The sequence below is a fragment of the Salmo salar genome, unplaced genomic scaffold, assembly GCF_905237065.1.
Source record: "Salmo salar unplaced genomic scaffold, Ssal_v3.1, whole genome shotgun sequence".
NCBI classification, from domain to species: Eukaryota; Metazoa; Chordata; class Actinopteri; order Salmoniformes; family Salmonidae; genus Salmo; species Salmo salar.
Window position 1 is genome coordinate 28393 of NW_025548515.1, and position 14108 is coordinate 42500.

Consider the following 14108-nt stretch of genomic DNA (forward strand, 5'->3'; position numbering starts at 1 on the left):
TACAGGTCAGACAGTAGTTAACATGCTGACTGTGTGTGTACAGGTCAGACAGTAGTTAACATGCTGACTGTGTGTGTGCAGGTCAGACAGTAGTTAACATGCTGACTGTGTGTACAGGTCAGACAGTAGTTAACATGCTGACTGTGTGTGTACAGGTCAGACAGTACTTAACATGCTGACTGTGTGTGTACAGGTCAGACAGTACTTAACATGCTGACTGTGTGTGTACAGGTCAGACAGTAGTTAACATGCTGACTGTGTGTGTACAGGTCAGACAGTACTTAACATGCTGACTGTGTGTGTACAGGTCAGAGGCAGTAGTTAACATGCTGACTGTGTGTGTACAGGTCAGACAGTAGTTAACATGCTGACTGTGTGTGTACAGGTCAGAGACAGTAGTTAACATGCTGACTGTGTGTGTGCAGGTCAGAGACAGTAGTTAACATGCTGACTGTGTGTGTACAGGTCAGACAGTAGTTAACATGCTGACTGTGTGTGTACAGGTCAGAGACAGTAGTTAACATGCTGACTGTGTGTGTACAGGTCAGACAGTAGTTAACATGCTGACTGTGTGTGTACAGGTCAGACAGTAGTTAACATGCTGACTGTGTGTGTACAGGTCAGAGACAGTAGTTAACATGCTGACTGTGTGTGTACAGGTCAGAGACAGTACTTAACATGCTGACTGTGTGTGTACAGGTCAGACAGTAGTTAACATGCTGACTGTGTGTGTGCAGGTCAGACAGTAGTTAACATGCTGACTGTGTGTGTGCAGGTCAGAGACAGTAGTTAACATGCTGACTGTGTGTGTACAGGTCAGAGACAGTAGTTAACATGCTGACTGTGTGTGTGCAGGTCAGAGACAGTAGTTAACATGCTGACTGTGTGTGTACAGGTCAGACAGTAGTTAACATGCTGACTGTGTGTGTACAGGTCAGAGACAGTAGTTAACATGCTGACTGTGTGTGTACAGGTCAGAGACAGTAGTTAACATGCTGACTGTGTGTGTACAGGTCAGACAGTAGTTAACATGCTGACTGTGTGTGTACAGGTCAGACAGTAGTTAACATGCTGACTGTGTGTGTACAGGTCAGACAGTAGTTAACATGCTGACTGTGTGTGTACAGGTCAGACAGTAGTTAACATGCTGACTGTGTGTGTACAGGTCAGACAGTAGTTAACATGCTGACTGTGTGTGTACAGGTCAGACAGTAGTTAACATGCTGACTGTGTGTGTACAGGTCAGACAGTAGTTAACATGCTGAATGTGTGTGTACAGGTCAGACAGTAGTTAACATGCTGACTGTGTGTGTACAGGTCAGAGACGGTGGTGGAGAGGATGCTGTGTAACTGGATGTCCATCTGTCTGTATCAGTTCCTCAAGGTGAGACTCACCCTGTTTATTCAAACTTGCTCTTTTAAACCCTCACGCTCTCTCAACCGCCCGCCCGCCTGCCTGCAATTTCTAATGTTTTAGATGAAATGTTCCAATTTATTTGGTCTTATTGATTTTTGGATTAAAGCGCTCTTTAAACAATCAGTCATGTGTGACAGTGAACATGGAGCTGTATCTTCAGTAATTACACTGAGAGAATGGTCTCATTAGTACTGCTGAGCTCACTCCCCTCTCTGTGTGTGTGTGTGTGTGTGTGTGTGTGTGCGCGCATCTTCACTTTGTGTGTGTAGGACTCTGCGGGAGAGCCCCTATACAAGCTGTTCAAGGCCATCAAGCACCAGGTAGAGAAGGGTCCAGTGGACGCTAAGATGAAGAAGGCCAAGTACACTCTGAACGACACGGGACTCCTAGGGGACGACGTGGAGTACTGCGTCCTGGTGAGTACACTCTGAACGACACGGGACTCCTAGGGGACGACGTGGAGTACTGCGTCCTGGTGAGTACACTCTGAACGACACGGGACTCTTAGGGGACGACGTGGAGTACTGCGTCCTAGTGAGTACACTCTGAACGACACGGGACTCCTAGGGGACGACGTGGAGTACTGCGTCCTGGTGAGTACACTCTGAACGACACGGGACTCTTAGGGGACGACGTGGAGTACTGCGTCCTGGTGAGTACACTCTGAACGACACGGGACTCTTAGGGGACGACGTGGAGTACTGCGTCCTAGTGAGTACACTCTGAACGACACGGGACTCCTAGGGGACGACGTGGAGTACTGCGTCCTGGTGAGTACACTCTGAACGACACGGGACTCTTAGGGGACGACGTGGAGTACTGCGTCCTGGTGAGTACACTCTGAACGACACGGGACTCTTAGGGGACGACGTGGAGTACTGCGTCCTAGTGAGTACACTCTGAACGACACGGGACTCCTAGGGGACGACGTGGAGTACTGCGTCCTGGTGAGTACACTCTGAACGACACGGGGCTCCTAGGGAACAACGTGGAGTACTGCGTCCTAGTGAGTACACTCTGAACGACACGGGACTCCTAGGGGACGACGTGGAGTACTGCGTCCTGGTGAGTACACTCTGAACGACACGGGGCTCCTAGGGAACGACGTGAAGTACTGCGTCCTAGTGAGTACACTCTGAACGACACGGGGCTCCTAGGGAACGATGTGGAGTACTGCGTCCTGGTGAGTACACTCTGAACGACACGGGGCTCCTAGGGGACGATGTGGAGTACTGCGTCCTGGTGAGTACACTCTGAACGACACGGGGCTCCTAGGGGACGATGTGGAGTACTGCGTCCTGGTGAGTACACTCTGAATGACACGGGGCTCCTAGGGGACGATGTGGAGTACTGCGTCCTGGTGAGTACACTCTGAACGACACGGGGCTCCTAGGGGACGACGTGGAGTACTGCATCCTGGTGAGTACACTCTGAACGACACGGGGCTCCTAGGGGACGATGTGGAGTACTGCGTCCTGGTGAGTACACACTGTACCGCACCGCTCAAAGAATTACAATTAATAGAAGAGATATTCCTATTCAAAGCAGCACTCCATGGTGGGTGAACCAGCAGACATTTTGAGTGAACTGGATTCTCCAGCTATAACCACTCTACTACCGATTTTGTAATTCTACAACACAAACCCTCAATACAAGAACACTGGCTCTCTTATCAAGTCTAACCATCTGCTCTGGTTCCTGCGATCTAGTCCTAATGCCCTCTACTCACACTGGTACCTGCTCCTCTATGGATGATCTCACTCTGTGTATTATTGTGATGCGTACGTGACCCAGGACACATAGTGAGGTCCTGGGTCTGTAGATGTCTGTGGACTGTAGATGTCCACTAACATCACATGGAATGAAATAATGACTTTGAGCAGAGTGTCTCAGAGCTCAGTGAGGACAGAGTGAGAGTGTCGAGAGAGTGAGAGTGTCGAGAGAGTGAGAGTGTCGAGAGAGTGAGAGCGTCGAGAGAGTGAGAGCGTCGAGAGAGTGAGAGCGTCGAGAGAGTGAGAGCGTCGAGAGAGTGAGAGCGTCGAGAGAGTGAGAGCGTCGAGAGAGTGAGAGCGTCGAGAGAGTGAGCGTGCGTCGCGAGAGAGAGCGTGCGTCGCGAGAGAGAGCGTGCGTCGCGAGAGAGAGCTCAATAAGGAGCAGAGACAGGCTAGAGGTAAATGTTTCCATCAGACTATACTAATAAGGTTGGTTTAATGGACCCTCTAATATGATTGGCTCTCATAATGGACCCTGTAATATGATTGGCTCTCGTAATTGACTTCTGTGAAAACAGCGTGTCATCATCTGGATGAGAAATCAGCTCAGTGATTTATGGGAAAACTGATAGAGAGAGACATCATGTTTCACGTCTTCTCTCCCCATGCTGTTTTTCATTCATTTAGGCAATAAACCGTATTTTAGTCCAATAATCAATACACACAAGGCAAATTCATCTACAGAATGCTGTTTTAGACAGCTGTACCCAACATGTTGCTATCATCTACCAAAACAAATGGGTGTGACCTAATCATGAGGTCAGTGTGATTCTGGATGATAGATGATTGACAGCTGTGTGTGTCCAACCAGACCCTGCAGGTGCTGGTGCACGGGGAGGGACCAGACGTGACGCCGGTGAAGGTGCTAAACTGTGACACCATCTCTCAGGTGAAGGAGAAGATCATTGAACAGGTGTACCGCAACCTGCCCTACTCACAGAGACCCAAGGTGGACAGTGTTGCTCTGGGTGAGAACACACGGTTCTACCACTGTTATCCTGTGCTAAGAGTTGGGGGAACAACCATGAGTTTCATGTTTTTGCATGTACGTTAGTCTACATACAGTTGAAGTAGGAAGTTTACATACACTTTGAAGTAGGAAGTTTACATACAGGTTGGAGTCATTAAAACTCGTTTTTCAACCACTGCACAAATTTCTTGTTAACAAACTATAGTTTTGGCAAGTCGGTTAGGACATCTACTTTGTGCATTACACAAGTAATTTTTCCAACAATTGTTTACAGGCAGATTATTTCACTTATAATTCACTATATCACAATTCCAGTGGGTCAGAAGTTTACATACACTAAGTTGACTGCACCTTTAAACAGCTTTTGAAATTCCAGAAAATGATGTCATGGCTATAGAAGCTTCTGATAGGCTAATTGACATCATTTGAGTCAATTGGAGGTGTACATGTGGATTTATTTCAAGGCCTACCTTCAAACTCAGTCCCTCTTTGCTTGACATCATAGGAAAATCAAAAGAAATCAGCCAAGACCTCAGAAAAAAAATTCTAGACCTCCACAAGTCTGGTTCATCCTTGGCAGCAATTTCCAAACGCCTGAAGGAACCACGTTCATCTGTACAAACAATAGTACGCAAGTATAAACACCATGGGACCACGCAGCCGTCATACCACTCAGGAAGGAGATGTGTTCTGTCTCCTAGAGATGAACGTACTTTGGTGCGAAAAGTGCAAATCAATCCCAGAACAACAGCGAAGGACCTTGTGAAGATGCTGGAGGAAACGGGTACAAAAGTATCTACAGTGAGGGAAAAAAGTATTTGATCCCCTGCTGATTTTGTACGTATGCCCACTGACAAAGAAATGAACAGTCTATAATTTTAATGGTAGGTTTATTTGAACAGTGAGAGACAGAATAACAACAAAAACGCATGTCAAAAATGTTATAAATTGATTTGCATTTTAATGCTCAAAAAAATAAAGGGAACACTTAAACAACACAATGTAACTCCAAGTCAATCACACTTCTGTGAAATCAAACTGTCCACTTAGGAAGCAACACTGATTGACAATACATTTCACATGCTGTTGTGCAAATGGAATAGACAACAGGTGGAAATTATAGGCAATTAGCAAGACACCCCCAATAAAGGAGTGGTTCTGCAGGTGGGGACCACAGACCACTTCTCAGTTCCTATGCTTCCTGGCTGATGTTTTGGTCACTTTTGAAAGCTGGCGGTGCTTTCACTCTAGTGGTAGCATGAGACGGAGTCTACAACCCACACAAGTGGCTCAGGTAGTGCAGCTCATCCAGGATGGCACATCAATGCGAGCTGTGGCAAGAAGGTTTGCTGTGTCTGTCAGCGTAGTGACCAGAGCTTGGAGGCACTACCAGGAGACAGGCCAGTACATCAGGAGACGTGGAGGAGGCCGTAGGAGGGCAACAACCCAGCAGCAGGACCGCTACCTCCGCCTTTGTGCAAGGAGGAGCAGGAGAAGCACTGCCAGAGCCCTGCAAAATGACCTCCAGCAGGCCACAAATGTGCATGTGTCTGCTCAAACGGTCAGAAACAGACTCCATGAGGGTGGTATGAGGGCCCGACGTCCACAGGTGGGGGTTGTGCTTACAGCCCAACACCGTGCAGGACGTTTGGCATTTGCCAGAGAACACCAAGATTGGCAAATTCGCCACTGGCGCCCTGTGCTCTTCACAGATGAAAGCAGGTTCACACTGAGCACGTGACAGACGTGACAGAGTCTGGAGACGCCGTGGAGAACGTTCTGCTGCCTGCAACATCCTCCAGCATGACCGGTTTGGCGGTGGGTCAGTCATGGTGTGGGGTGGTATTTCTTTGGGGGCCGCACAGCCCTCCATGTGCTCGCCAGAGGTAGCCTGACTGCCATTAGGTACCGAGATGAGATCCTCAAACCCCTTGTGAGAGCATATGCTGGTGCGGTTGGCCCTGGGTTCCTCCTAATGTAAGACAATGCTAGACCTCATGTGGCTGGAGTGTGTCAGCAGTTCCTGCAAGAGGAAGGCATTGATGCTATGGACTGGCCCGCCCGTTCCCCAGACCTGAATCCAATTGAGCACATCTGGGACATCATGTCTCGCTCCATCCACCAACGCCACGTTGCACCACAGACTGTCCAGGAGTTTGCGGATGCTTTAGTCCAGGTCTGGGAGGAGATCCCTCAGGAGACCATCCACCACCTCATTAGGAGCATGCCCAGGTCATACAGGCACGTGGAGGCCACACACACTACTGAGCCTCATTTTGACTTGTTTTAAGGACATTACATCAAAGTTGGATCAGCCTGTAGTGTGGTTTTCCACTTTAATTTTGAGTGTGACTCCAAATTCAGACCTCCATGTGTTGATAAATTGGATTTCCATTGATTATTTTTGTGTGATTTTGTTGTCAGCACATTCAACTATATAAAGAAAAAAGTATTTAATAACATTTTCTTTCATTCAGATCTAGGATGTGTTGTTTAAGTGTTCCCTTTATTTTTTTGAGCAGTATATAAACCTACCATTAAAATTATAGACTGATCATTTCTTTGTCAGTGGGCAAATGTACAAAATCAGCAGGGGATCAAATACTTTTTTCCCTCACTGTATATCCACAGTAAAACGAGTCCTATATTGACATAACCTGAAAGGTCACTCAGCAAGGAAGAAGCCTCTGCTCCAAAACCGCCATAAAAAAGCCAGATTACGGTTTGCACATGGGGACAAAGATCGTACTTTTTGGAGAAATGTCCTCTGGTCTGATGAAACAAAAATGGAACTGTTTGGCCATATTGACCTTCGTTATGTTAGGAGGAAAAAGGGGGAGGCTTGCAAGCCAAAGAACACCATCCCAACCGTTAAGCACAGGGGTGGCAGCATCATGTTGTGGGGGTGCTTTGCTGCAGGAAGGACTGGTGCACTTCACAAAATAGATGGCATCATGAGGGAAGGAAAATTATGTAGATATATTGAAGCAACATCTCAAGACATCAGTCACAAGTTAAAGCTTGGTCACAAATGGGTCTTCCAAATGGACAATGACCCCAAGCATACTTCCAAAGTTGTGGCAAAATGGCTTAAGGACAACAAAGTCAAGGTATTGGAGTGGTCCTAACTGACCTAAGACAGGGAATTTTTACTTGGATTAAATGTCAGGAATTGTGAAAAACTGAGTTTAAATGTATTTGGCTAAGGTGTATGTAAACTTCCGACGTGAACTGTACCTTTCAGTAATATTGTAATGTTAAGGTGCACTTCCCACCCCATCCACAGAGTGGCGTCCTGGCTCTACAGGGCAGATCCTGTCAGACATGGACCTGACGTCACAGAAGGAGGGCAGGTGGAAGAGACTCAACACCCTGGCACATTACAACGTGAGTGGTTGTCTGAGGACTTCAGCCTTGTATTTGTGTTCTCTCTGAATAGCTTCTCAGCAAACTGTGTGGTTAATGTGAATATATATCAGGGCTGGCTGGCTTTATTCATTAACGTTGAATGTTCCTGGGCTTCAGATGTGTAAAGTTGAGCATGCCAGATATTCCATTGAAATGTTGGCTTTTGCTATTTCACAGTTTAATGAAACTATGTGAAACTCCAACTATATGGTTCTGTACTGTGTTAACTATACAGAAAGTATTCAGACCCCTTGACTTATTCTAAAATTGTTTAAATGATTTTAAAAAATTAAAAATACCCGAAGCAATCTACACACAATATCCCATAATGACAAAGCGTAAACAGTTGAAAAAATTTTTGCACATTTTTATATAAACTTTGTATTTATTTAAATACCTTATTTACATACATTTTCAGGCCCTTTGCTATGCGACTCGAAATTGCGTTCTGGTGCATCCTGTTCACATTTATCATCCTTGAGATGTTTCTACAACTTGATTGTAGTCCACCTGTGGTAAATCCAATTGATTAGACACAATTTGGAAAGGCACACTCCTGTTTATATAAGGTCACACAGTTGACAGTGCATGTCAGAGCAAAAACTAAGCCATGAGGTCTAAGAAATTGTCTACAGAGCTCCGAGACAGGATTGTGCCGAGGCACAGATCTGAGGAAGGGTACCAGAAAAAAACATTATGCAGCATTGAAGGTCCCCAAGAACACAGTAGCCAAACTGAGCAATCGGGGGAGAAGGACCTTGTCAGAGAGGTTACCAAGAACACGATGGTCACTCTGACAGAGCTACATAGTTCTTCTGTGGAGATGGGAGAACCTTCCAGAAGGATAACCATCTCTGCAGCACTCCATCAATCAGGCCTTTATGGTAGTGTGCTCAGACAGAAGCCACTCCTCAGTAAAAGGCACATGGCACCTCGCTTGGAGTTTGCCTCTCAGACCATGAGAAACAAGATTCTCTGGTCTGATGAAACCAAGATTGAACACTTTGGCCTGAATGCCAAGCGTCACGTCTGGAGGAAACCTGGGCGCCATCCCTTCGGTGAAGCATTGTGGTAGCAGCATGCTGTGGGGATGTTTCTCAGCGGCAGGGACTGGGAGACTAGTCAGGATTGAGGGAAAGATGAACGGAGCGAAGTACAGAGAGATCCTGGATGAAAACCTGCTCCAGAGCGCTCAGGACCTCAGACTGGGGCAGCAACAACCCTAAGCACACAGCCAAGACAACACAGGAGTGGCTTCGGGACAAGTTTCAATGTCCTTGAGTGGCCCGGACTTGAACCCGATTGAACATCTCCGGAGAGAACCGAAACTATATGTGGTACGGTGTTAACTATGTGTGGTACTGTGTTGACTATATGTGGTACGGTGTTGACTATATGTGGTACTGTGTTGACTATGTGTGGTATGGTGATGACTATATGTGGTACGGTGTTGACTATATGGGGCGGCAGGTAGCCTAGTGGTTAGAGCGTTGGACTAGTAACCGAATGGTTGCAAGATCGAATTCCTGAGCTGACAAGTAAAAATCTGTCGTTCTTCCCCAGATCAAGGCACTGTTCCTTGGCCGTCATTGAAAATAATAATTTGTTCTTAACTGACTTGCCTAGTTAAATAAAGGTAAAATAAATGTGGTACGGTGTTAACTAAACTCAGCAAAAAAAGAAACGTACTCTCACTGTCAACTGCGTTTATTTTCAGCAAACTTAACATGTGTAGATATTTGTATGAACTTAACAAGATTCAACAACTGAGACATAAACTGAACAAGTTCCACAGACGTGACTAACAGAAATGGAATAATGTGTCCCTGATCAAAGGGGGGGGGTCAAAATCAAAAGTAACAGTCAGTATCTGGTGTTGCCACCAGCTGCATTAACTACAGCAGTGCATCTCCTCCTCATGGACTGCACCAGATTTGCCAGTTCTTGCTGTGAGATGTTACCCCACTCTTCCGCCAAGGCACCTGCAAGTTCCCGGACATTTCTGGTGGGGAATGGCCCTAGCCCTCACCCTCCGATCCAACAGGTCCCAGACGTGCTCAATTAGATTGAGATCCGGGCTCTTCGCTAGCCATGGCAGAACACTGACATTCCTGTCTTGCAGGAAATCACGCACAGAACGACCAGTATGGCTGGTGGCATTGTCATGCTGGAGGGTCATGTCAGGATGAGCCTGCAGGAAGGGTGCCACATGAGGGAGGAGGATATCTTCCCTGTAACGCACAGCGTTGAGATTGCCTGCAATAACAACAAGCTCAGTCCGATAATGCTGTGACACACCGCCCCAGACCATGACGGACCCTCCAAATCAATCCCGCTCCAGAGTACAGGCCTCGGTGTAACGCTCATTCCTTCGACGATAAATGCGAATCCGACCATCACCCCTGGTGAGACAAAACCGAGACTCGTCAGTGAAGAGCACTTTTTGCCAGCCCTGTCAGGTCCAGCGACGGTGGGTTTGTGCCCATAGGCGACGTTGTTGCCGGTGATGTCTGGTGAGGACCTGCCTTACAGTAGGCCTACAAGCCCTCCGTCCAGCCTCTCTCAGCCTATTGCGGACAGTCTGAGCACTGATGGAGGGATTATGCGTTCCTGGTGTAACTCGGGCAGTTGTTGTTGCCGCCCTGTATCTGTCCCACAGGTGCATGTTCATTAATTGTTTATGGTTCATTGAACAAGCATGGGAAACAGTGTTTAAACCCTTTACAATGAAGATCTGTGAAGTTATTTTGATTTTTACGAATTATCTTTGAAAGACAGGGTGCTGATTTTTTTTTTTTCTGAGTTTATATGTGGTACTGTGTTAACTACTGTGTTAACTATATGTTGTACTGTACTGTGTTAACTATATGTGGTACTGTACTATGTTAACTATATGTGGTACGGTGTTAACTATATGTTGTACTGTACTGTGTTAACTATATGTGGTACTGTACTGTGTTAACTATATGTGGTACTGTACTGTGTTAACTATATGTGGTACTGTACTGTGTTAACTATATGTGGTACTGTACTGTGTTAACTATATGTGGTACTGTACTGTGTTAACTATATGTGGTACTGTACTGTGTTAACTATATGTGGTACGGTACTGTGTTAACTATGTGGTACGGTACTGTGTTAACTATGTGGTACGGTACTGTGTTAACTATGTGGTACGGTGTTAACTATATGTGGTAGGGTACTGTGTTAACTATATGTGGTACGGTGTTAACTATATGTGGTACGGTGTTAACTATATGTGGTACTGTACTGTGTTAACTATATGTGGTACGGTGTTAACTATATGTGGTACGGTACTGTGTTAACTATATGTGGTACTGTACGGTGTTAACTATATGTGGTACGGTACTGTGTTAACTATATGTGGTACGGTACGGTGTTAACTATATGTGGTACGGTGTTGACTATATGTGGTACGGTGTTGACTATATGTGGTACGGTGTTAACTATATGTGGTACGGTACTGTGTTAACTATATGTGGTACTGTACAGTGTTAACTATATGTGGTACGGTGTTGACTATATGTGGTACGGTGTTAACTACTGTGTTAACTATATTTGGTACTGTACTGTGTTAACTATATGTGGTACTGTACTATGTTAACTATATGTGGTGCTGTACTGTGTTAACTATATGTGGTACGGTACTGTGTTAACTATATGTGGTACGGTACTGTGTTAACTATATGTGGTACTGTACTGTGTTAACTATATGTGGTACGGTGTTAACTATATGTGGTACGGTGTTAACTATATGGGTGTTAACTATATGTGGTACGGTGTTAACTATATGTGGTACTGTACGGTGTTGACTATATGTGGTACGGTGTTAACTATATGTGGTACTGTACGGTGTTAACTATATGTGGTACGGTGTTAACTATATGTGGTACGGTGTTGACTATATGTGGTACGGTGTTAACTATATGTGGTACTGTACTGTGTTAACTATATGTGGTACGGTGTTAACTATATGTGGTACTGTACTGTGTTAACTATATGTGGTACTGTGTTAACTATATGTGGTACTGTGCTGTGTTAACTATATGTGGTACGGTGTTAACTATATGTGGTACTGTGTGTTTCAGGTGAGAGACAATGCCACGCTGGTGCTGTCCAGAGTGCTTCACACCCATCGCCAGTTCCACCAGAACCAGGACAGCCATGAAGAAAGTGAGTCCGATTTTATTATATCCTCAGTATGTTATCCCTAGGCACAGATCTAGGATCAGCCTACCTGTCCTCCAATCCTAACCTTATTTATCAGGGTGGGTAATGCGCTACTGACCTGATATCACCATCTTGGAAAAACTTCTCAACTTTGGGTCGTGTTCATATGGCCAAACATTTTGCAAGAGGAAACAAAAAAGAGTTGAGGTAGTCCCACCCTGTTTGAGTCTGTTATCTTCTGTTTGATGCCCACTGAACATGTCCATGGTGTCCCTGTAGAAAACGCCCTGTTGGAAGATGACAAGGTGTTCCACCTGGTGCGGCCAGCAGACGAGCTGGATGAGGTCAAATCTAAGAGAGGAAGTTTGAAGGCCAAGGCCACGACTAAAGCCATCGCTGAGATCTACCTGACACGCCTGCTCTCTGTCAAGGTCAGTCTGATAACTACACTACCTACAGCTGTTATAGCACTACGTATAGCACTTATAGCACTACATGTAGCAGTTATAATAGGCTTATAACACCTTTAGCACACTGCAGAATTACTCCTATATTACTGATTTGACCCGGAACATGTAGAAGATGTATCACTGATTGGATGGGTGGACAGGAGACGCACTGATTGGGTGGGTGGACAGGAGACGCACTGATTGGGTGGGTGGACAGGAGACACACTGATTGGGTGGGTGGACAGGAGACACACTGATTGGGTGGGTGGACAGGAGACACACTGATTGGGTGGGTGGACAGGAGACGCACTGATTGGGTGGGTGGACAGGAGACACACTGATTGGGTGGGTGGACAGGAGACACACTGATTGGGTGGGTGGACAGGAGACACACTGATTGGGTGGGTGGACAGGAGACACACTGATTGGGTGGGTGGACAGGAGACACACTGATTGGGTGGGTGGACAGGAGACGCACTGATTGGGTGGGTGGACAGGAGACACACTGATTGGGTGGGTGGACAGGAGACGCACTGATTGGGTGGGTGGACAGGAGACGCACTGATTGGTGGGTGGATAGGATGTGCACTGATTGGGTGGGTGGACAGGAGACACACTGATTGGGTGGGTGGACAGGAGACACACTGATTGGGTGGGTGGACAGGAGACACACTGATTGGGTGGGTGGACAGGAGACGCACTGATTGGGTGGGTGGACAGGAGACACACTGATTGGGTGGGTGGACAGGAGACGCACTGATTGGGTGGGTGGACAGGAGACGCACTGATTGGTGGGTGGATAGGATGTGCACTGATTGGGTGGGTGGACAGGAGACGCACTGATTGGGTGGGTGGACAGGAGACGCACTGATTGGGTGGGTGGACAGGAGACGCACTGATTGGGTGGGTGGACAGGAGACGCACTGATTGGGTGGGTGGAAGTGTATGTTGGCGTACTTAATGTGAGCTGATAGTTTCTGACAGACATGGATAAAACAACTACTGACTACCTAATATGTGGTTGTCCCACCTAACTATCTTAAGATTAAGTCGCTCTGGATATGTCCTACTGTGTGTTTCCTAATGTGTGTGTGTCCTCGGTGTGTTGCAGGGTACTCTGCAGCAGTTTGTGGATGATTTCTTCCGCAGTGTGTTGTGTTCTGGAGCGGTGGTTCCTCCTGCTGTTAAATACTTCTTTGACTTCCTGGATGAGCAGGCTCTTAAACACGACAACGTTGAGGAGGAGACCGTCCATATCTGGAAGACCAACAGGTACACACACACACAAAAAGACATGCGTATATGAACACTGTACACACATATGCATGCACGTAACCACACGCACAGATATGCACACTGTATACACACAATAGTTCAGTACCTCCAACCTTCTACACTTGACTCCTTCTCACCATGTTGTAGTCCTAGGGTCTGACTCCTCCTCACCGTGTTGTAGTCCTAGGGTCTGACTCCTCCTCACCGTGTTGTAGGCCTAGGGTCTGACTCCTCCTCACCGTGTTGTAGTCCTAGGGTCTGACTCCTCCTCACCGTGTTGTAGGCCTAGGGTCTGACTCCTCCTCACCGTGTTGTAGGCCTAGGGTCTGACTCCTCCTCACCGTGTTGTAGTCCTAGGGTCTGACTCCTCCTCACCGTGTTGTAGTCCTAGGGTCTGACTCCTCTTCACCGTGTTGTAGGCCTAGGGTCTGACTCCTCCTCACCGTGTTGTAGGCCTAGGGTCTGACTCCTCCTCACCGTGTTGTAGTCCTAGGGTCTGACTCCTCCTCACCGTGTTGTAGGCCTAGGGTCTGACTCCTCCTCACCGTGTTGTAGGCCTAGGGTCTGACTCCTCCTCACCGTGTTGTAGTCCTAGGGTCTGACTCCTCCTCACCGTGTTGTAGGCC

The 14108-nt window shown here is 46.8% G+C and overlaps 1 protein-coding gene across 1 annotated transcript in view; it reads left to right on the plus strand.

Annotated features, from left to right (window-relative positions):
• LOC123733115 (plexin-B2-like) overlaps positions 1 to 14108 on the plus strand; it is a gene marked incomplete at its 5' end in the record, with an annotated part of 48063 nt that overhangs the window by 24022 nt on the left and 9933 nt on the right. The window contains 7 exon segments of the mRNA XM_045712473.1: positions 1318 to 1384; positions 1687 to 1833; positions 4001 to 4157; positions 7446 to 7546; positions 11677 to 11761; positions 12038 to 12189; positions 13319 to 13479. Coding sequence (XP_045568429.1) covers positions 1318 to 1384; positions 1687 to 1833; positions 4001 to 4157; positions 7446 to 7546; positions 11677 to 11761; positions 12038 to 12189; positions 13319 to 13479 — 870 coding nt within the window.